A 23,799-nucleotide genomic window follows, 5' to 3' on the forward strand; every position below is an offset into this window, starting at 1 on the left:
GCTGAATTGTCCATTTCTCCTTCAGTTCTGTCACTATTTTCTCCATGTATTTGTTTTTAGGTGCATATACATTAATAGCTGTTATATCTGAAACCAAGCAGGACCCTGCAGTCCCCTCCCAGGGGCAGATCCCCGTGTTCCCCACGCCTTCTTTGTAGAAAAGTTTTAGCCTCCAAGGCCTTCCCCAAGTACCAAAGGGCAAATTTAATCAGAAGTGAGAAAATGCAGAAACAAAAGAAAACAGTCAAGCAAGACAAAATAATATATATATAAAACAAAGTCAAGGACCTTTAGTTCCTCCTCAAGGGCTATAGATAATATCCTGAGGCATATCCATGAATTGTTTTGCAGATAAAACCCCTACCAGCTAGAAGAAGTTAACTGCATTCTGACCACAAGCATGTAGACCACAGACCATTGGGAACCAGAAAGTTGATGACTGAGAGTCCCAAAACATCACCCTGTTGCCTCACCACCAACCAGTCAGAATTATGCATGAACCTGACTGACCTGACCTGACCCTATGGCCTGAACCTGACCACTGACCCTATGGCCCCCTCCCTCACTTTGTCTTTAAAAACCCTTCCTTAAAATCCACGGGGGAGTTCGAGTCTTTCGAGCACGAGCTGCCCATTCTTGCTTGGCCCCACGCTGGGTGCCTTGCAATAAACACTACTTTCCTTCACCACAACCTGGTGTCACTAGATTGGCTTTACCGCATGCAGGAGAGCGAACCCAAGCTTGGTTGGGTAACATATCTCCCTCATATACTGACCCTTTATCATTTGAAATGTCCTCTATTTCTAGTAATTTGTTTCAAATCCCACTTTGTCTGACATTATCCATTCTGGCTCCCTTATGGTTTCTGTTTTCATGGTATATATTTTTTTCCATACTTTTATACTATTTGTCTTTGAATCCAAAGTGTCTCTTGTAGACACCATATAGTTAAGTCTTGCTTTTTTATCCATTATGACAGTTTCTACCTTATGATTGGACTAAATACTTGAATCAAATTTAATGAAATCATTGGTATGGTTAGATTTATGGTTACCATTTTACTATGTTTTCTAAATGTCTCAAATGTTTTTGCACCTCCATCTTTCTATTGCTGCCTTCTTTTGTGTTAAATATTTTTTAGTGTGCCATTTAAAAAAAAAATATTTATTTGGCTGCGCCGAGTCTTTAGTTGCAGCACACGGGATCTTCGTTGTGGCATGTGGGATCTTTTGATTGCAGAATGTGGGATCTAGTTCTCTGACCAGGGATCGAACCTGGCCCCCTGCATTGGGAGCATGGAGTCTTAACTGCTGGACCACCAGGGAAGTCCCTAGTGTGCCATTTAGATTTGTTTTCTTCAACTGTATTTTGAGTGTTTTAGTGGATGCTCTAGGGACTGCAGTATGTATTTTAATTAACCAATATCTTCAGATTAATACTAATGTAATTCCAATAAAATACAGAATCCCCCTTTGTTCCAGTATAGTTCCATTTCCTACCCACTCCTTTGTGCTACTATTGTAATGTACATTGCATCTATGTAATAAAACCAACAATACAGTATTATTATTTGTGTCATACAATAACATGCCATTTAAAGAGAAAATAGGTATTGTGGTAGGTAGATGTCTCCTCAAGATTCCCATCCTTTGTTTATTCAATCAAGGTTCTGCTGTGAAAGGATTTTACAAATGAAATTGAGGTTACTAAATAGGGAGATTGGGCCTTTCTGGATAATCTAGGCTAATGTAACCACATGATCCCTGAAAAGGCAAAGAAGAAAGTAGAAGATTCCATTGGAGAGAGATGTGGTGGAAAAGAGAAGCAGAGGAAAGATGGAGAGAAGGGGAGATTAGAGAGATGAAGTGTGAGAAGGACTGGAACTGCTTTTGCTGTCCTTGAAGATGGCAGTGGGGACCAAGGAATGTAAGCGCTTTCTAGAAGCGAAGAACAACCCCTGGCTGATAGTCCCCAAGGAAATGGGGATGTCAGTCCTACAACCACATGGAACTGAATTCTGCCAACAACCTGAATAAGCTTGGAAGTCAATTCATCCTGAGCCTTCAGAAAGGAATGTAGCACACCCAATGCATTGATTTTTTTTTTTTTTTGGACTTCCGAAATATGCAGCAGAGAATCAACTGAGCCACATTATACCTGGACTTCAGAAATGTGACATCATCATAAGTAGGTGTTATTTTAAGTCAGTACATTTGTAGTAATTTGTTACAGCAGCAATACCTTTATACAGTCTTTTATCTTTCCCATTTCCAGTACTTTTTATTTCATTCTGTGGATTCAAGTTACCACCTGGTATCATTTTCATTCTGAAGAATTTCTTTTAGTATTTCCTGTAAGGTAGATCTACAGAGAACAAATCATTTTAGTCTTACTTTGCCACTTTTTTTCTTTTTTTGGTTTTCATTTTTGAAAGCTGGTTTAGTTGTATCCAAATCCTGTAATTCTCAACAGTCTAGGGTCCCTTTCCCTTCTTTGAAATACTTTAAGTTGCCAATATCCCTTTATAATTCTATTCTTTCATAATAGGAAAGAAAATAGTCATCTTAAGTTTCTTCTTTTTTCCATTTCTCTTCAACTCACACTAAGAATCCTTTATTTCCACAATGATTTAATATTATTTAACTGAATATTTTCAAACTCGTAGAAGTCATACATGGCTAAGCCCTAGCTTTTGTAACATCAGATTTTCTACTCACTTTTTTGGAATAGCCCCACTGTTTTCTAAATCCTCAATTATGAAACAAAAAAAGCAGAGTTGCAGGCCATATATGTAAAATCACTTTCTCCAAATTACGAAACCCCAGGGGCAGAAGAGGTGATAAAGAGATAAAGCTAGTTCTGCTTTCTCTGAATCTATATAATGTTTTAAAAATAATCTTACTTTCTTCTAACTTCCAACAAAAGCTCTACATCCTAGTGATACGTCTTTATTATGAAGAGAAAAAAAAAATCCCTAAATCCAGTCTCTGAATTGAAGTGACTAGTCTTTAATGCAAGAACAATCTCATCTGCAAAACCTCTCCCAGAGTCCATTGAGGGCTTGGGGATGACATCTCCCCTCTCTACCACTACTTCCTTAGTTCTTTTATCAGCCAAGTTCTCACTCCCAGGAGACTGTTCAAATCTACTTAAAAAAACAAAAAACAGAACAAACAAAACTTATTTCTACAAATTATTTCTCACAAATCCTTAAATTAGGAAAAGAAGGAAAAATAAGGTAAAACTTAGAAGATGAAAATACTCTAAATTTCCTTTGAAAATCATTGAAAAACTTAAACACCACTTTAACACAAACTTAGCAAAATCTGCTGAGCCAGAGGCAAAGCAGTTCACATGTAGACATGTCCCATCCTGTCCACTGACAGATCAATAACCTCCAAGCATGTGGAAAGAAGCCTCCACACACACAGATGCACCTGTGTGCACCTGTGGGGACTTCTCAAACATGTTCTGATACTGTAACCTGTACCAGCTAGTCATCCAAAGATTCTAGTCTCTATTTACAGCAACTGCATTTCATAACAGCATGGCTCACTCCAATATACACACTTTATTTTAAATTATGCCACTAGCACTTGGGAAAAAAAGTAATTTATTTGCATTGCTTCCATTTTTCTACTGTAGTGTTAGGACTTGACATAAGCATTATTCCTCTACTTCCTATTTACAGTTCATTCAGAATATTACTACAAATACAATATACAGTTTAAAAAAACTTATGGGGAACTGCAGTTTTTGTATTTTCTCTCCTCTTTAGAGGATTCTCAAAATCATCCAACTTAAATGAAAATTTATATGGACATTTTCTGTACACATCTTATAGGCCAGAGATTACAGTGATAAAGCCAAAAGGATTTTGCACAAATACAATAAAATATAGAAATCAAAGTATAGATGTTATTTGGGGTACAAATATAAACAATACAGTACCATTTGAGTAATTTAGCAACATAATACTCATACTTTATAGAAATAAAACTGCAAACCTGGAGAATGCTCTGACAAATATTAAACATCATATATACAATGAGGTAAATGTACCTTGGTCTCTCAAGAGGTAATTTAAGTTTAAAGCAATTGACATTTTGAAGCATCTCCTTGACATATAAAGAAATACCACACACCCCATTCCATTGGCACAATGTGAAAAAGGGGTATCAAAACATGGTTCATGATATTCAATTCACAAAATTCATTTAAAAATGAAAACATTCACTGAAGTTCTTTTTAAGTTTTAAGAAACTGGTTGAATGTTATTAACCACATTTTTTAAAGTTTACAATTACAAATAAGACTGCATAATAGGGTTGAAAAGTTTAAATGTACTGACAATCCTCAGAATGTCCTAGAAGTCCAGCATTTCTAGAGAGAGGGCCCATGGGCATCCCAGCATTACAAAACACTCAAGAAGCTGTAGTACATGTCATGAGCTATTCTTTAGACTCTCAAAAACATCTGAATTGGCAATTTCTGCCAAGCTGTGACAGAACCAGTATTTGGACTCTCTACCATCTGGAGCCAGAACACTGCCATGGTCAAGAAACAGTTTACTTACAACCACTCTTTCAGTGCAGGTGTAAAAATAAACTCTTGATATGACATGTCTAATGGAATACTAATTTTGCTGTGCATTTTAATTAGCACTTTGCCATCTTGTTTTACAAAATATTCTGTATGTGACAGTTCTTTAATGTAGAGGAGGAAAAAAAAGGTAATCCATGTATGAGCTGCAAAATGGCCAAGTGACCAATGAAAGTTTTTAAGAACTGAAATTTGGAATTTCTGATGACCATGGCACTGTATCCTGACTCGAGGCACTTCCTGAGCACTATCATTACAGCATAACTAGAGGCTCAGCTCTTTGGACCTTACCCTGTCCTATGGAAGATACAACTGGCTACTGCTTCATTGCCACAGCTACCACCTTGCTGCCATCCCAATCTGAGTCAGGGACCAGCAGGAAGGCAGTTTGGGAGAGAGAGAGCTGAGATATTAAGAAAGGACCAGGAATGTCTACACCCCACTAGGTCATACCCGACCCCCATCCCCGTTCCTCTGGGGACACTAACAAAGTGGACGTGGACAGATAATTTGCCTGAAGGTATATTTTAGCCAAGCTGAAACTTGGAAAGTGAGCATCTGAAGATAGGCAGTATAAACAAAGGTTTGTGTTTTTAAATAATAAAATTCATTCTCAAATTTTTCTGCAGTTATAGCCACAGTAATCATGATCTATAAATCTTTTAAGTTACTTTCATTTTCAATACTAGCCAATTGGGGTTATCAAACCATCATTAGCCAAGAAAATGGAATTATCTAGAGTAACATGTAAACCCAATTTAGAACTAAATTCCAACTTTTAAAAAATTCCCTGATTCATCAAAAGTACATTTTATCCATTTAGGCAAGAACAGTAAAATTGTAACTTATTTTTTGACTTAATGAAGAGTATCTTCAGCAAAAGTTGATTACCTTATATGAAAGTGAGAAATCATGTATCACAACTTTAAATCAGAGAAGAACTTTTGGTATGTTCTTAAAATTATATAAAAATAGCTTTAGTGATTAACATGCATTGGTCCCCTGGATTTCATAAAGCAGATCTGGTAGGCTTGTAAATGGCCAAAAAAATTTTTTAAAGTACCTGATCACAGAGCTAGAGATTAATAAACAGGAAATATAACACAATTACAAAAAACAAACCTCTCAAACTCACTCATTTGCTTTGATGAAATCATGGTAACTACAAAAACCCCTCAAATTTGGACTCAAAATATGAACCTCTAAACATATTTTCCTCGTGATGTTTTTAAACACATAAAATTGACACTAAATTCCTATGTAATATGTCATTCATTCTGAAATTACTTTGGCTTTAAGACCAAATAGTCTTTCAGATTTGTTCTATGTATAAGAGATAAGACATTAACAGAATGCAGCGCAGTCAGCATAAGTGGCCACTATCTCTTACCAAAATACTGTACAGGTTATTCTGACCCTTTCATCAGGAAATTGATAGCACTATAAGGTGAACGTCTTGCCTCACAGCTATGATAGGTTCCCCACCCCCACCCCCAGATTAAGATCACAGTGATAAAGAGGACTTCGAAAACTGTAAAAATCTTGCAGACTTTCTAACACTGGAAGTAAAACCAGTTATTATAAGCTAGTTTCAACTTAATGTGAGAAGACCATGACAAATTTGCCTTAAACATTTAATTTGACCAAAAACATCTGTAAATGGAGAACCTCTCCTCAGAATATTCCTTAGCTACCACTTTCCCAAATATCAAGGGTGCACCGAATTCATTCCATAACCATGTGAATTAGGCATTTGCAGTATCTGCACAGAGAAGGAAAGACTGAATTAAAAGCTGCCTTCCTTAAAGTGTAGTGAGACCTCAAAACCACACTAACTCTAACCTTAGGTACAAAGACAGAAAATCCACAGAACATTGACTCCTACACAACAAATGTGACTCTCTCACACACTGTTATCCACATTATTAACTACCTTTACCTTCCAAGAAAAAGGCCTATCATTTAACATTAACCATATTCTAATTTTAAACGTAGCTCATTTCTTAAAAAAATAACACTGTCTTTGATCAGATAAAGAAAAAAAATGGCTTACAGAATGCCACACAACTTTTCACAAGCAGCTAGACAAACTTTCCCTTTAGAAAAATTAGTCTGTATGCTACAGATTTTAAATTATTAAAGTACTATAAGCATCTAGAGTGCCACTTGATTCTTTTAAAGTATACTTAGACAACACAATTAAAATGCAAAAGCGTGACGTGAGAATATTCAAACATGACCATGATAACAATTTACCAATTAATGCCACTTCATTTCTTTAGTGGTTTAAGCACATTTTGGTAGGAAAAAGGCATTTTCAAAATGGAATACCAAATGACATACCAGAAAAACTCTTCCAAAAAACAAAACAGAAAAAGTCTGGGTTATCCAGGTAAATAAACTTTTGAATTAAAACACTACACGTTTTAACACACAGAGACAGACTTTAAGCAGTTCTACTCATTTCCATTAGAAAGACACAGAGGTGGCACTTACTGGTATAGTACAATCCCATTTTGAAGGCATGTAATGTTCTGAATATGTGAAAGAACAATAATAATATACAAAATACAATTGCATAAATTATGTTCCTCACTACTATATGAGGTCATTTTTAGACTCAAGATAAGAGTTTTATAAGTGTTAGTTTTAAGATCCTGAAAATTATAGAACAGTACATTCAAAGTCTGCATCAAGGAAACTCTTTAGTGGTTCAGAATCCTCTGAGAATGTACTAACCAGGAGTAAATCACTTTCTTTAAAAATAAGAAATGTTTCATATAACTCAGCAATTCAGCTCCTTTACCCTTAAAGATGATCTTCAGCACAGCAGAGTTACCTAAAGTTAAGACCAGCAATCATTTAAAAAAACGTTTTGTGTTAATAAAAAATAAAGGTAGACCACACAACATTTTGTTAACTGTCCTGGGAAAGAATCGTTCATAGTGCACAGAAAGGACCCCACATGGCTGTTTCCTGGGTCCAAAGAAATCCTGGGACGTTTTTAATTGACCTTATTACATTGTTGCAAAAGGAAGCAATATCCTTCTGTTCCCTCTCAGTGAGGTAGAACAACTGACCTCCCAAATTAAAACCCAGGAGCAGATCTGAAGAAAAAGTAAAGTTCAGGCAAAGCCGCAGAATTTACATTTTGATGCCTTCCTGCTGACTGAGCTGTGATAATGTTTTCTTAATCCGCAGAGCTGTAAGCCTAGCTGCTCCATTGGCATACCAACATTCTCTCATAATTTTAGCCATCACTCTCAAGGCCTACAAGAAAAGACAAGAAAGATCATTAACGCATGCACCACTTTTCACTGATTTGGATAATAATCTTTACCTGTAAATTTTCTTTTAAAATAACATATATACAAGTATTTCTGTTTCAGCATTACTTGTAATAGCAAGTGAGTAGAAATGACCTAAATACCCACCAACAGGGTACAGGTGCCAGGAGCTGGAAAGCAGATGGACAAGGGGTGATTTGCTTTGTAGACTGAAAAGGCTGAATACTAAAGCAGAGTTGTTCAAGGCAAAGAAGGAACCTGACTCACCATGAAATGCCCCCCAGAAGTGAGGAATTAACTGCATCAAGTACCCCTGGGGTGGAGTTCAGGCTAAAAATAGGATCAGCCAAAGGAGCTAGAACCCCAGATAGCTGCCCCCCCGCCCCCCGCCCAACCTCACACAGCTGGGTGACTGCCCTACCCCCACCCCAGCAGAAGTCGAGAGGTTCGCACCTGGGAGAGTAGAACTGAGATTTCTGTCTTGGGGAACATGGCGAAGTTCCACACTGACAACACACTGAACGCTAAGACCATAAACTTTCTTCCGAAAACACGGCCACTGACTTTACATAATCCTCCAGGTAAGAGACTGGAAGAGTCTTTCGCCCAAGAGGAAAAGCCTGAAGAGACTGACATCAGTGGTTCCCCAAGGAAGCAACCCAGTTACATCACGCTCACATCACAGTTGATGATGATAAGCTCCATTCGTGTGCACAAAGCTTCCCATCAGCTTTCAGTGCCCCTTTTATACATGAAGAGTATGAGCTTGATCAAACATTTGAGGAAAGTAATATGAAATGCAGAAGTTGACAAAAACAGAAAAAAGCACCTTGGAGAAAACAGAAGGTGTATAGAAAGAAGACAGTATCAACAATCTATCATTAATATCCTCAAAGAGATAAAAGAAAACACTGATATTGGACTTATCGATAATTTTTTGGGTTTTGTTTGGTTTTAGAAAAACTTTACAGAACTAGAAGATAAACCTGAATAATAATAATAATAATAATAATAATAATAATAAACTCAAAAGATAAAAGCTGATACATCTCCCAGAAAGTTGAGGAAAAAAACCCCAAAGAGATGGATAATAGGAGGGAAAAGATAAGAAAATTAGAATGCCTGTTCAGGACATCTACATTCATAACCAGAGTTGAACAAAAAGAACAGAGGAAAATGGAAAGGAACACATCAAGGAAATACTTGAGGAAAATTCCCTAGAAATGAACATTTGTTTCCAGATAAAAATGACCAAGGGCCCAGCCCATACATGAATTCATCCAACAAACTGAGTGCCTATAGTCTACTAGATAACCATCCTAGGTGTTAGGGAACTAACAGCAGTGAACTAACAGACAAAATTTCTGCTCTCATAAAGCTGATATTCTAGAAGGCTAAAGCATATAATTAATAAATAAGCAAAATACATGGACTGTCAATGGTAAGTGTTAAGGAGAAACATCGTTTAGAGAAGGAGATAAAATATGCCAGGGAAGGAAGGTGCTATTTTAAATAGGTTGAGAGGTAATGTCTCACTGACAAGGTAACATCTGAGCAGAGAGCTGAGAGAGGGGGAAAATGAGCAAACCAAGAAACAGGAAGATGTGGGATCCAGGAAGGAGGATTCACCATAAAAGAGGCAAAGGGAATCACGGGTGAAAGGTGAGGGATATCCCAAGATGAAAGCTGGCCTAGAGAACAACCAGTCCAGACTGGAAAAAGTCAGACGGTTCTGAAGATACTTCTGTAGGTATCCTATCAGTTTCAAATTCTTGATGTGTTTCAGCTATTGAGAGATTTGTAAAACCCTAGAAAAGTGAAAGATTGAGTTAGTGATAAGTACATAGAAAACTAGCCAAATGGAGAAAAAAACAAAAATGCCAGTGATGGCATTAATTCAGCATGCTGTGAGAGTAAGTGCAAATTGCATGTGCATTTTTAATGTTAACTGCTAACTCTCCTTCATGCTTAAAAAGCCATCTGTTTAATACTAATCTGCTCTAATCACTGAATGAGTACATGAGTAATTCCAATTTGTAACTGCTTTGTAGTATCAAGATCAAATTTTTACAAGACAAGATCTAGCCCAATTCCATTCGTTAAAACATGCAGATTCTGTGAGCACACAATATATTTTATCTGGGCCTGGATAATTGATTTGGTTGGAGGTAGCCAAGGAACTCTCTTGATGTCAGAGGTGTCTACTAAGGCCTACATTATTTTAAGATGTAAAATCAACTACTTAAGTAACCAGCTTTTTATTCTTCCTAAACTACAAAACATCAAATCTGGAGGGAAATGCTTTGTTTCACCAATATTATAATAGTATTATAATAGTAACAGCTAGCAATTAAGGACAGATTAAATAAAATTTTTCTTATGAATTCTTTAAAGGTACAACTACAAAAATATTTCTAAAACTTTTTGTAAGAGCTGGGATTGAAAAGCTCAGGCACTGCTGTAAAGCACTTTCCCCAAATTCCTGGTGAATAGTCATATGGGCAGTGAGATGAATAAAATGTAAAATCATCTGAACCATCTTCATAATCATCCAAATCCCTCATTTTACAAAAAGGCGTATTAAGGTCCAGAAAACAGAAGTGGTTTGCCCAAAGTCAGACTCTGAAATGGTAGCCAGGCTGATCTAGAATACAGGCCTCCTAATTCCATCCAGCACTCATCCCACTATTCTGGGCTGCCCTGATTGAAGGGAAGCTTTAATTAAAAATGTAGGAGGCTTGTTTCATTGGCAGATCTAAACACTGTTCTGATACACTAATGGCCACTGAAAACGTTCCACAGCCCTTTCAATATACTTAAAATTGAACATAAAAAACGAATTATTCTACTTTTACTCACTGGTTTAACAGCCATGAAAAATAAAGGAATGGGGATTCTTAATGTCTGTTTTCCTTAAAGTAGCAAATTTCCACTTACTAACCAGAAGCAGTTTAGAGAACTGTGTAGTATCCAAAATAAATACTTACTTCACAGCTCTGCCATCTGTTTGGAATATTTGGCCTTAACTTCTGTTCACAAACAACTTTTCTCATTTCTTCAACTGATGGATCAGAAGGTACAAGATCATAATAAGGCAGCTGGTAATCTTCATGAATTCCTACATTGGTAGAGGAAAAAAAATCTATTTTGAAGGATTTACTCAGATAATGTCAGAGCATTCTTTGACCAGACAGAAAAAGAACAGCTGAGAGTCCTGTTACAGTGTCCCATTACTAAATCAGGTAAATGGAACACAGCTTACAGACTGCAGTCTCTCATCCACATCTCCATCAACAACCCACCTCCTGGAGTCAGTACTGAGCCCACACCTTGAAACTAAGTATTGCCATGGGATCAGCAAAGGCTATTTTAATGATGGTTAACTATGAGCTGTGATGACCAGATTTTCTCCCAGAACCCTAATGCGCAAGAAATGAAACCTTTATTCTACAAGTGCACAGCCTCTCAGTTGGTACGGGGATACACACACTCTATCACTAAGGTGTGAATCTTACAAGGCAAGCCTGAGGTGCAAGTCCCTTCCTCTACTTGCATCTGTCAATAACCTGTCCTATTTGCTACTCCACCCCTCACTGCCTCAAAACCCTGAGGCACTAGTCTGGTGAGCCTGGTCCTCAAGGATAAGAGACTATTTCTCAAGTAAACATTGAAAGTGCTCAGTCTAACACAAACTTACTTTAAAAAAGTAATGCAACGCAGTATATGTATTCTGTATATGTAATTTCCAGCTCTCAAGATTGAGAAAATAACCATAATCTCAGGGGGAAAAAATCAGTCTGACTCAGGTACATGCTAGAAATAGCTTCCTGGGTGGCCTCTCAAGTAGTCATCCATTCTAAATATCTATATTGCAACATAACAAGGGGTTGGTTTCTGTTGCTCCCCAAAATTCAAGTGGAAATAGAAAAAGACTACACTGGAATAAAGCTGTGTATTAGGATAAAACTATACACTAAGATAAAGCATGTCATGTCATTTATCTCTTTCATTTTTTCTGGCACTCTCAGTGATCACTGGGTAAACAATTTCATTCAATAAAAAAGGCAATTCTTGAACCACTTGTTCATGACAAAATGTTGGGGGAGGGGAGAGAGATTTACCACCAATGGAACATCGTCGAGCTATTTCCCAGAATACTAGTCCCATTGCATAGATGTCAGCACGTTTGAAGGATTCAAAGTGTTTCATATTTATGGAATCATCTAGAACTTCAGGGGCCATGTACCTAAAAAAGAAGTCAGCATTTTATTTTATGTAATAGTGACATTACTTTTAAACTGTTTCATAAACTTCCTTTTACTCCTGGGTGGGGAGGTGGGGGGAGGGTCAATATTAATTTTGACCTTTTCCCCCTTTCACTATGCTTCTGCTGTTTTTTAAATTTAAAAATAAATTTTTTTAATTGAAGTATAGTTGATTTACAATATTGTGTTAATCACTTTGCTATACAACAGAAATTCAGTTATGCATATATATATTCTTATTTAAATATTCTTTCCAATTATGGTTTATCATAGTATACTGCATATAGTTCTCTGTTCTATACAGTAGGACGTTGTTGTTTATCCATTCCACATATAATAGCTTACACCTGCTCACCCCAACCTCCCGCTCCATCCTTCTCCCAACGCCCTCCCCCTTGGCAACCACAAGTCTGTTCTCTTTGTCCCTGAATCTGTTTCTGTTTCGTAGATAGGATTATTTGTCATATTTTAGATTCCACATATAAGTGATATCATATGGTATTTGTCTTTCTCTTTCTGACTTGCTTCACTTAGTATGATAATCTCTAGTTGCATCCATGTTGCTGCAAATGGCATTATTTTGTTCTTTTTCATGGCTGAGCAGTATTCCATTGTATCTGTATACCACATCTTCATTATCCATTCATCTGTCGATGGCCATTTAGGTTGTTTCCATGTTTTGGCTATTGTAAATAGTGCTGGTATGAACACAGGGGTGCATGTATCTTTTTGGATTACAGTTTTTTCTGGATATATGCCCAGCAGTGGGATTGCTGGATCATATGATAATTCTGTTTTTAGTTTTCTCCATAGTGACTGTACCAACTTACATTATTCCCACCAACAGTGGAGGGTTCCGTTTTCTCCACATCCTCTCCAGCATTTTTTATTTGTAGAGTTTTTAATGATGGCCATTCTGACTGGTGTGAGGTAGTACCTCACTGTAGTTTTGATTTGCATTTCTCTAATAATTAGTGAAATTGAGCATCTTTTCATGTGCCTGTTGGCCATTTGTATTTCTTCCCTGGAGAAATGCACATTTAGGTCTTCTGCCCATTTTTCGATTGGGTTGTTTTGTTGTTGAGTTGTATGAGCTGTTTGTATATTTTGGAAATTAAGCCCTTGTCAGTCACATCATTTGCAAATATTTTCTCCCATTCTGTAGCTTGTCTTTTCATTTTTTTAATGGTTCCTTTCCTGTGCAACAGCTTGGAAGTTTGACTAGGTCCCGTTTGTTTGTTTTTATTTCTACTGCCTAGGGAGACTGACCTAAGAAAACACTGGTGTAATTTATGTCAGAGAATGTTTTGTCTGTGATCTCTTCAAGGAGTTTTTGGTGTAATGTCTTATGTTTAAGTCTTTAAGCCATTTTGAGTTTTATTTTTGTGTATGGTGAGAGGGTGTGTTCTAACTTCATCAATTTACATGCAGCTGTCCAACTTTTCCAACACCACTTGCTGAAGGAGAGTCTTTTTTCCATTGTATATTATTGTCTCCTTTGTCGAAGATTAATTGACTGTAGTGGTGTGGGTTTATCTCTGGGCTCTCTATTCTGTACCACTGATCCATATGTCTGTTTTTGTGCCAATACCATGCTGTTTTGATTACTGTAGCTTTGTAGTACTGTCTGAAGTCTGGGAGGGTTATGCTTCCTGCTTTGTTCTTTTTCTTCAGGATTGCTTTGACAATTCTGAGTCTTTTATGGTTCCATATAAATTTTAGGATTATTCTAGTTCTGTGAAAAACGTCATGAGTAATTTTGTAGGGATTGCATTAAATCTGTAGATTGCTTTGGGTAGTATGGCCATTTTAACAATATTCTTCCAATCCAAGTGCATGGGATATCTTTCCATTTCTTTGAATCATCTTCAGTTTCCTTTATTAATGTTTTAGAGTTCTCAAGTCTTTCACCTCCTTGGGCAGGTTTATTCCTAAGCATTTTATTTTTTCGCGGTACGCGGGCCTCTCTCACTGTTGTGGCCTCTCCCATTGCGGAGCACAGGCTCTGAACGCGCAGGCTCAGTGGCCATGGCTCACAGGCCTAGCCGCCCTGCGGCATGTGGGATCCTCCCGGACTGGGGCACGAACCCGTGTCCCCTGCGTCGGCAGGCGGACTCTCAACCACTGCACCACCAGGGAAGCCCCTAAGTATTTTATTTTTGAGGGTGCAATTTTGAAAGTTTTTTGTTTTTAACATTCCCTTCCTGATGTTTTATTGTTAGTGTAAAGAAATGCAACCGGTTTCTGTATGTTAATCTTGTATCCTGCTACCTTGCTGAATTCACTTATCAGTTCTAGTAATTGATGTGTGGAGTCTTCAGGATTTTCTATATGTAGAATCATGTCATCTGCATATAATGACAACTTTACCTCTTCCCTTCCAATTTGGATATCTTTTATTTCTTTTTCTTGTCTGATTGCTGTGGCTAGGACTACCAATACCAGGTTGAATAAAAGAGGTGTGAGTGGACATCCTTGTCTTGTTCCAGATTTTAGTGGGAAGGCTTTCAGCTTTTCACCACTGAGTATTATATTGGCTGTGCGTTTGTCATAAATAGCTTTTGTTATGTTCCCTCTGTACCCACATTGGTAAGAGTTCTTTTTTATCATGAATGGAATTTTGTCAAATGCTTTTTCTGCGTCTATTGAGACAATCATGCAGTTTTTGTCTTTTCTTTTGTTCATGTGGTGTATCACATTGATTTGTGAATGTTGAACCATGCTTGTGAACTTGCAGTGAATCCCACTTGGTCATGGTGTATGGTCTTTTTTGTGTGTTTTGGATTCAGTCTGCTAATATTTTGTTGAGAATTTTTGCATCTATATTCATCAATGATATTGGCCTGTAATTTTCTTTTTTGCTGGTGTATTTGTCTGGTTTTGGTATCAGGGTGATGGTGGCTTCATAGAGTGTCTTTGGGGGTGTTCTCTTCAATTTTTGGAAGAGTTGGAAGGATCAATGTAAGTTCTTCTTTGTATGGTAGAATTCACCTGTGGAGCCATTTGGTCCTGGACTTTTGTTTGTAGGGAGTTTTTAAATTACAGATTGTTTCACCTCTAATGATCAGTCTGTTCAAATTATCTATTTTTTTATTGGAATGTAACTGCTTTACAATGTTGTGTTAGTTTCTGCTCTACAACAAAGTGAATCAGCTGTATGTATCTATTTCTTTTTGATTCAGTTTTGGTGGGCTGTATGTTTCTAGAAACTTGTCCATTTCTTCTAGGTTGTCAAATTTGTTGGCATTTAATTGTTCACAGTATTCCCTTATGGTTTTTTGTATTTCTGCAGTATCAGTTGTTATGTCTGTCTCCTTTTTCATTTACTTTATTTGGATTCTCTCTTTTCTTCTTGGTGAGCCTGGCCAGAGGTTTGTCAATTTTGATTATCCTTTCAAAGAACCAGCTCTTGGTTGTATTGATTTTTTTCTATTTTTTTAAAAAAATCTCTATTTTATTTAAAATCTCTTATTTTTCCCTCTGATCTTTATTACTTCCTTCCTTCTGCTCTCAGGTTTTGTTTGTTCTCCTTTTTCCTTTTTTCTGATTCTTTTAAGTAGTAGGTTAGGATGTTTGAGATTTTTCTTGTTTTTTGAGCAAGGTCTGTATTGCTATGAACTTCTAAGAACTGCTTTTGCTGCCATCCCATAGATTTTGTATGGTTGTGTTTTGTCATCTGTCTCAAGGTATTTTTAAAAATATTTATTTTATTTATTTTGGCTGCGCTGGGTCTTAGCTGTGGCACGCAGGATCTTTAGTTGTGGCATGCAGACTTAGTTGCGGCTTGTGGACTTCTTAGTTACAGCATGCAGACTTCTTAGTTGCAGCATGCATGTGGGATCTAGCTTCCTGGCCAGGGATCGAACCCAGACCCCCTGCATTGGGAGTGCGGAGCCTTACCCATTGGACTACCAGAGAAGTCCCTCAAGGTATTTTAAAATTTCCTCTCTGATTTCATCATTGACCCATTGGTTTTTTAGTAGCATGCTATTGAGTCTCCATGTAATCTTTTTTTTTTCTCATTTCTTTTCTGTGGTTGATTTCTAGTTTCATGCTGCAGTGGTCAGAAAAGATGTTTGAGATAATTTCTATACTCTTAAATTTGTTGAGGCTTGTTTTATGCCCTAGTAATGTGGTCAATCCTAGAGAATGTTCCATGTGCACTTGAAAAGAATGTTTATTCTGGTTTTTTTTTTTAATGTAATGTCCTGAAAATGTCAATTAAGCCTAATTGTTCTATTGTGTCATTTAGGATCTCTGTTGCCTTATTGATCTTCTGTCTAGAAGATATGTCCATTGATGTGAATGGGGTGTTAAAGTCTCCTACTATTATTGTATTCCCATCAGTTTCTCCCTTTATGTCTGTTAGTATTTGTTTTATGTATTTAGGTACTCCTATATTATTAGGTGCATATATGTTGTCAAGTATAAAATCCTCTTCCTGTATCGATCCTTTTATCATTATATAGTGTCCTTCTCTATCTTTCTTTATGGGCTTTGTTTGAAAGTCTATTTTGTCTGATATGAGTATCGCAACCTCCCCTTTCTTTTCATTTTCATTTGCATGAAATCTTTTTCCATCCCCTCACTTTTCAATCTATGTGTGTCCTTTGCCCTAAAGTGGGTCACTTGTAGGCAGCATATTGTAGGCTCTTGTTTTTTTCTATCAAATCTGCCACTCTTTTTTTCTATTTAAAAAAATTTATTTTATTCAAGTATTGTTGATTTACAATGTTGTGTTAATTTCTACTGTACAGCAAAGTGATTCAGATATACATATATATATATATATTTTCATATTCTTTTCCATTATGGTTTACCACAGGATATTGAGAGATCTTTTTTTGAGAGAGAGTATATTTTTATTATTTTTTAATTTAATTTTTTATTATACTTGGGTATAGTTGATATACAATGTTGTGTTAATTTCAGGTGTACAGCAAAGTTGTTCAGTTAATATATATATCCATTCTTTTTCAGATTCTTTACCCATATAGGTTATCACAGAGTACTGAGTAGAGTTCCTTGTGCTACACAGTAGGTTCTTATTGATTATCTGTTTTATATATAGTATTGTGTATGTTAATCCCAACCTCCTGATTTATCACTCCCCCCCTACCTTTCCCCTTTGGTAACCATAAATTTGTTTTCTAAGTCTGTGAGTCTGTTTCTACTTTGTAAATAAGTTCATTTGTATCATTTTTTAAATTGCACATATAAGTGATATCATATGATACTTGTCTTTTTCTGTCTGACTTACTTCACTTAGTATGACAATCTCTAGGTCCATTCATGTTGCTGCAAATGGCATTATTTCGTTCTTTTTAATGGCTAATGGTCCATTGTGTGTGTGTGTGTGTATATGTATATATACCTGTGTGTGTGTGAATACACACACACCCCACATCTTTTTTATCCATTCTTCTGTCAATGGACATTTAGACTGCTTCCATGTCTTGGCTATTTTAAATAGTGCTGCAATGAACATTGGGATGCATGTATCTTTTTGAATCATGGTTTTCTTGGATATATGCCCAGGAGTGAGATTGCTGGATCATATAGTAGTTCTATTTTTAGTTTTTTTAGGGAATCTCCATACTGTTCTCCATGGTGGTTGTACCAATTTACATTCCCACCAGCAGTTGTAGGAGGGGTCCCTTTTCTCCACATCCTCTCCAGCATTTATGGTTTGTAGATTTTTTTGATGATGGCCATTCTGACTGGTGTGAGGTGATACCTCATTGTAGTTTTGATTTGCTTTTCTCTAATAATTAGCTGAGCATCTTTTCATGTGCCTCTTGGCCATCTGTATGTCTTCTTTGGAGAAATATCAATTTAGGTCTTCCACCCATTTTTTGATTGGGTTGCTTTTTTTGATAGTGAGCCATATGAGCTGTTTGTAAATTTTAGAGACTAAGCCCTTGTCCATTGCATAGTTTGCAAATATTTTCTCCCATTCTGTGGTTGTTTTTTTGTTTTGTTTATGGGTTCCTTTGCTGTGCAGAAGCTTACCACTCTGTCTTTTGATTGGAGCATTTTGTCCATTGGCATTTAAGTAGCTATTGATAGATATGTTATTCATTGCCGTTTTGACCTTGTTTTCCTGTTGATTTTATGTTTCTTCTTTGTCCTTTTCTATTATTTTTCCTTTTGTGATTTGATGATTTTCTCTTGTATTACACTGACATTCTCTTCTTTTTTGTTTCTGTCAAGGTACTATATGTTTTTGATTTGTGTTTACTCTGTTTCTGAAATATATTAACCCCGTCCTATATCTACTTGCCTTAGACTGGTAGTCATACAGGCTCAAACACATCTAGGAAATGAAAAAAAAAAAGAAAAATCTACATTTTCTTACCCTCCTTCCCCACATTTTATGAGTTTGATGTCCTCTTTTACATCTTCATGTTCATCCTTTTGCTGTTCATTGTGGTTACCATTACTTTCACAGAATTTTTTTTTTTTAATCTGTGTGTGTACTGGCTTATTTAGGTAATTTGCTTTCCAATTGTGATTTTCTCTTCCCTATAGACTGTTACTCCTTTTCTATTTAGAGAAGACCTTTCAATATTCCCTTTAGGATAGCTTTAGTACTGCTGTATTCTTTTAGTTTTTTGCTTGTCTGAGAAATTCTTTCTCTCTCCTTCTATTCTCAATGATAATCTTGCTGGGTAGAGTATCCTAGGTTGCAGATTTTTCCCTTTCAGGACTTTGAATATATCTTGCTACTCCCTTCTGGCCTGCAACATTTCTGTAGAGAAATCAGCTGATAACTTTATGGGGGATCCCTTGTAATTAACTCTTTGTTTTTCTCTTGCTGCCTTTAGAATCCTCTCTTTTTGCCATTTTTATTATAATAGGTCGTCGTGTAGATCTGTTTGGGTTCACCTTGTTTGGGACCCTCTGTGCTTCCTGTACCTGGATATCTGTTTCCTTCCTTAGGTTTGGGAAGTTTTCAGTCATAATTTCTTCAAATACATTTTCGATCCCCTTTTCTCTTTCTTCCCCTTCTGGAATCCCTATTATGCCTAGATTGGCATGCTTTATATTATCCCATAGGTCTCTTTTTTTCATTTGTCTGTCTGCCATCCTGATTGGGTGATTTCCATATTCTATCTTCCAGTTCACTTACTCGTTCTTCTCAATTATTTATTCTGCTATTCATTGCCTTTAGTTTTCGTCTCAACAAGTGAGTTTTCTTCTAATTTTTCTTGGTTCCTCTTTATGGTTTCTAGTTCCTTTTTATAGTACTCTGCATTTCTGTTGATAGCCTTTCTTAATTCCTTCAGTATTTCCACTATTTCCTTTTTGAAATCAGTGTCCCCTAGACCGAAGAGGTCTGTTTCATTGTTTGTTCTTTCAGGGGAATTCTAATGGTCTTTTAACTGGGAGTGGTTCCTCTGCTTCTTCACTTTACTTGTATTTCTTATTCTGTGAGTTTAGGAGAAACAGTTATTGATGGTGATCTTGGAAGACTGTTTATATGTGGGGGTGTCCCTGTGTACCTTGTGTGGGTTTAATACTTTTGGTGCAAGGGCTGTTTTTAGTATGGATGCCTGTCACCTCTTTCCTCAGCATGTGCTGGCAGTTATCCCCTTGAAAGAGGGTGTGCAGATGTGGCGGCGGATGCCTGGTCCTGGGGTTGGTGGTGGTGGCAGCTCACGTGTGCCCCCAGAGCGCATGAGGGGAGCAGAGGCAGCTCACGATCGATTGCTCCTGGAGCCTGGGGTGGGGGGGTGGGGTATGTATTGTGACTGCTCCAGGAGTTTGTGTAGGCTGTGTCCTGCTGCCTGAGAGCTCATGCCAGGAAAAAGGCTGTAATGGCAGGTCCCAACCCTCCCCTCATGCACTGCCCACACAATGGCACCTGGCCTCTAAGGCAGCCCAGGCTTCCTCTGTGTATAACCTCAGGTGCAGTCAGTTGCACCAGCCTCCAGCCCCTTCAGATTGTTTCTACACAGCCCACCCCTGTCCTCTCCCTGGGTCTGATCTCTGAAGCTCAAGCTTCCACACATAACTGAGATCATATTAGACTCAAGAAAAATATTAAATATCCCAACTAGTTTGTAAATTAATGATGTCAACCAAATCCCATGAAAAGCTGAAACAGCAATTTTATGCTATCTGCCTTATGATCTAAGTTTCCAATGACCCACAAGTAATAACTGACTATCCTAGGTGTCCTAATGTACACCACCTACTTGGCTATGTACTATGTACTATATTTTAATCTAGAAGTCTTCTCACTAATACAGGATAAAAGGAAAGACAAAGACATACTCCAGGGAACAAAATAATAGATAAAAATGAATGCCAGTTCTCCTATTGATACCACCTTGCACAGTTCTGAGGCTTCAAAAGTCCCAGGACTCACAAAGACCTGCAGCAACCACTGCCTGGAACACTGAGTCAAGAGATCTGAGAGTCCCTGTCGAATCCGTAAGTCACAAATACGACTGAGATAGAACATTGGCTCTATTCAAGTCCAAGGTAGCAGTTTGAAGATATGTGGTGGCAAATGCTGTGTGATACACAGAGCAAAGCCTTTTGGGTCAGAAAGGCCCAGGTTCAAATCTCGGCTCTTCAGCTTACCATCCATGAGGTTGGTTGGCCACATTACTTAACCTCCACAAGGCGGTTTCCTCATCTCTGAATTGAGGGTAGTGATACCTACCTAATTAGGTCCTTTGAGTACTCATAGACTCAACAAATATTTATTGAGGACTTACTATGTATTAGGCACAAATGGATGCTGGGAATACAAGGCTGCTCTCAAGCAGCTTATGATCCAATGGAATATACAGACAAATAAATGGACAGTTATAATGTGCTAAGTGCCTCAATGGTCCAAGTTCAGCATGCAGTGAGGGCCCTTGCCAAGGACATCTAACAGTCCAGAAAAGGATTTCTATGAGAAAGGAAGACTAAGTACAAGCTAGGGAAATAAAAGCAGAAACTATGCTCTAGGATACAGCACATGGGAAAGTTTGAAGAGAGAAAGGCATGTTTTCAGGAGATAAAAATATGAAAACAGTTGGGCTAACTACAGCACAACATTTGTAGAGAACAATAAATGATATACATAAAAGACCCATTAAAATGATTGGCACATAGTAGGTACCCCATAAACATTAGCTACTATTATGATAACGGTAATATTTTCTGGAAAGGCCACCTTTCATCAGCAGTTACCTTTTTAAGTCAGGTAACCTTGGTTTCAGAGCAGGCAAGACCATGAGATCTTCTACCTGTGAGCAATCTAATAAAGTACAAGGTCGAGTTTCAGAAAAGATATGTATCTAGAAATGAGAAGGAAAAGAAGTCAATTTCAGAACATATTAATCACTGTGTAGCCATAAGTATACCTTTTTGTTCCCACTCTGTGGTTTGGAGCAATATCAATTGTATCTGTGGCCGAATCATGTCTTACTGCCAGTCCCAAGTCTGCAATACAGCAAGTTCCATTCTTCTTTACCAAGATATTCTTTGATTTCAAATCCCTATGAGCAATGGCTGGTTTTCCTAAAGAAAGAAAAAAATTAAACATGGTTGCTTAAAGGGTAATACCAATCACAAATCCCACCTTTAGGTTCAAAAGCTTCTCCTCCCATCCCAGTGTCGAAGCATTTCAACCCCCATCACCGCAATACCTAGGCCATTACTAAACCACCTTAAGGGAATCATTACACAAAAAGTTGCTGAAATTACATTTCTTCAAAGAAAATGGATGATGCTCAAAAAATATAAGTCTAATATGCAAAGACTGGGGGTTAAAGATACTAGTTTGTTGATACCCTATGAATTTTTTACAGGAATCCTAGTCACTGATATTCGAATTCAAGAACCAAGAATCTCAATCACTTCCTTTGTCTATCAACTGGAATGTACTCACTAAATGTATAATATACCTTAATACCACTAGAAAAAGTTGTACTATGCAGGGACTATGTATTTTAATCTATTTATTTAGTCTTCTCACTAAAATGAAAAAAAATAAAATTTTAAAAGTAATTTAAAAATAATTAAAATTAAAAAGTAATAATTACAATGTGGAAAACTTGGAACCCTCAGAGACTGCTGATGGAAATGTAAAATAGTACAGGCACTTGGAAAAAAAAGTCTGGCAGTTTCACAAATCTTTAGAGTAACTATATGATCCAGTAATTCCACTCCCAGGTATATATCCAAGAGAACTGGAAACATGTCCACACAAAAACTTGTACAACAATGTTCATAGCAGCATTATTCATAACAGCCCAAAGTGGAAACAACCCATATGTCCATCACTGATGAATGGATACCCAAAATGTGGTATATCCATACAATGAAATATTACTCAGCCATAAAAAAGAATGAATTGCTGATAAATGCTGCAGCATGGCTGAACCTTGAAAATACACTAAGAGAAAGAAGCCAGTCACAAAAGATCACATATTGTATGATTCCTTTTGTATGCTATGTACAGAATAAGCAAATTTATAGAGATGGAAAGTGTATTAGAGGTTGCCTAAGGCTAAAGAGTTTGGGGGGAAATGGGGAATGACTCCTAAGAACTACAGGGTTCTTTTAAGATGATGAAAATGTTCTAAAACTGATTGTGGTGATAGCTGTACAACTCTGTGAATATACTAAAACCCACTGAATTGTATACCAAATGGGTAAATTATAACTCAATAAAGCTATTATAATCAACAATAATAAAATTTACAAAGATGGGGCTGGCTGAGATAGTAAAACAGCATGTGTGTTGTAAAGTTGGGAGTTGGGGGAGTCATCAGGTAGCAAGTGGATAATCATTACAGCAGAGAATATATTGGCATCTGATATCTTATATGGCACAAAAATCAAAGCATAAAAATTTCATAAACTTAGTATTCAATTTTTCAACTGTAAAACTGTCTCATGCAGTCTCCTTATCCTAGGGTCAAATATAATTATTAGATAGCCAGATAGCATTTATGGAGCATGTTGATGTTTACAAAGCTTTTTCACATTTCATATGGTACTGCACATAAACTAAATTCCAAAATCAAGATCCTCAAAAATCACAAGAAAGACTAAACGCTACTACTTTTAAGAACTTACAAAAATATCAGTATTGTTACAATGACTGGAGAATCTCTGAACGAATTCCCAGATTCATAAATCCACCTTAGATTTTCAACAGAAAGGTAAAATATTCTCATCTAAAAACTCATTTTAAATATCTCCAATTAAGCTGACTTCTTGCAAAAATTTTCTGAACAGACATTAGATCCATGGGAATTTAAAGCTTAAACAACAGGATTGCTTTGAGTTACCTTGGGTACCAACTATCTCCATGTGAAGATGGGCAAGTCCACTTGCTGTGGACAGAGCGAGTTTTATCATTCCTTCCACAGTAACTGTGTATCTGTTCAAGTAATCAAAAAGGGATCCATGCTCATGATAATCTGACACCAACCAGAGCTGAGTCCATGTACCATTGTCTGCCAAGTAGAATAACAATATTTCAGATGGGCTATAGAACATTTATGACTTATTCAAAAGTTATCATTTTTTACTCTCAATCCTGAATCACACAACTGCAATATGTTGGTACCTCAAATTTGTATATATTTCTTTCATATTTTCTTATATTTCAGTTTTCTTATACTTTCACGTAT

General features: G+C 37.0%; 1 protein-coding gene across 4 annotated transcripts in view; it reads right to left on the reverse strand.

The window, feature by feature from the left end:
- Positions 1–3,596: 3,596 nt before the first annotated feature.
- TGFBR1 (transforming growth factor beta receptor 1) overlaps positions 3,597–23,799 on the reverse strand; it is a 93,970-nt gene continuing 73,767 nt past the window's right edge. For all 4 annotated transcript variants that reach the window (XM_060300700.1, XM_030829830.3, XM_030829829.3 and 1 more), the window contains exons 5-9: positions 23,455–23,622; positions 21,520–21,676; positions 12,011–12,135; positions 10,877–11,007; positions 3,597–7,872 (exon numbers count right to left, since the gene is read on the reverse strand). In XM_060300700.1, the coding sequence (XP_060156683.1) occupies positions 7,747–7,872; positions 10,877–11,007; positions 12,011–12,135; positions 21,520–21,676; positions 23,455–23,622 (707 nt within the window). In that variant the 3' untranslated portion in view covers positions 3,597–7,746. The remainder of the gene's footprint in view (positions 7,873–10,876; positions 11,008–12,010; positions 12,136–21,519; positions 21,677–23,454; positions 23,623–23,799) is intronic.

The sequence above is a fragment of the Globicephala melas genome, chromosome 6 (assembly GCF_963455315.2).
Source record: "Globicephala melas chromosome 6, mGloMel1.2, whole genome shotgun sequence".
Classification (NCBI taxonomy): domain Eukaryota; kingdom Metazoa; phylum Chordata; class Mammalia; order Artiodactyla; family Delphinidae; genus Globicephala; species Globicephala melas.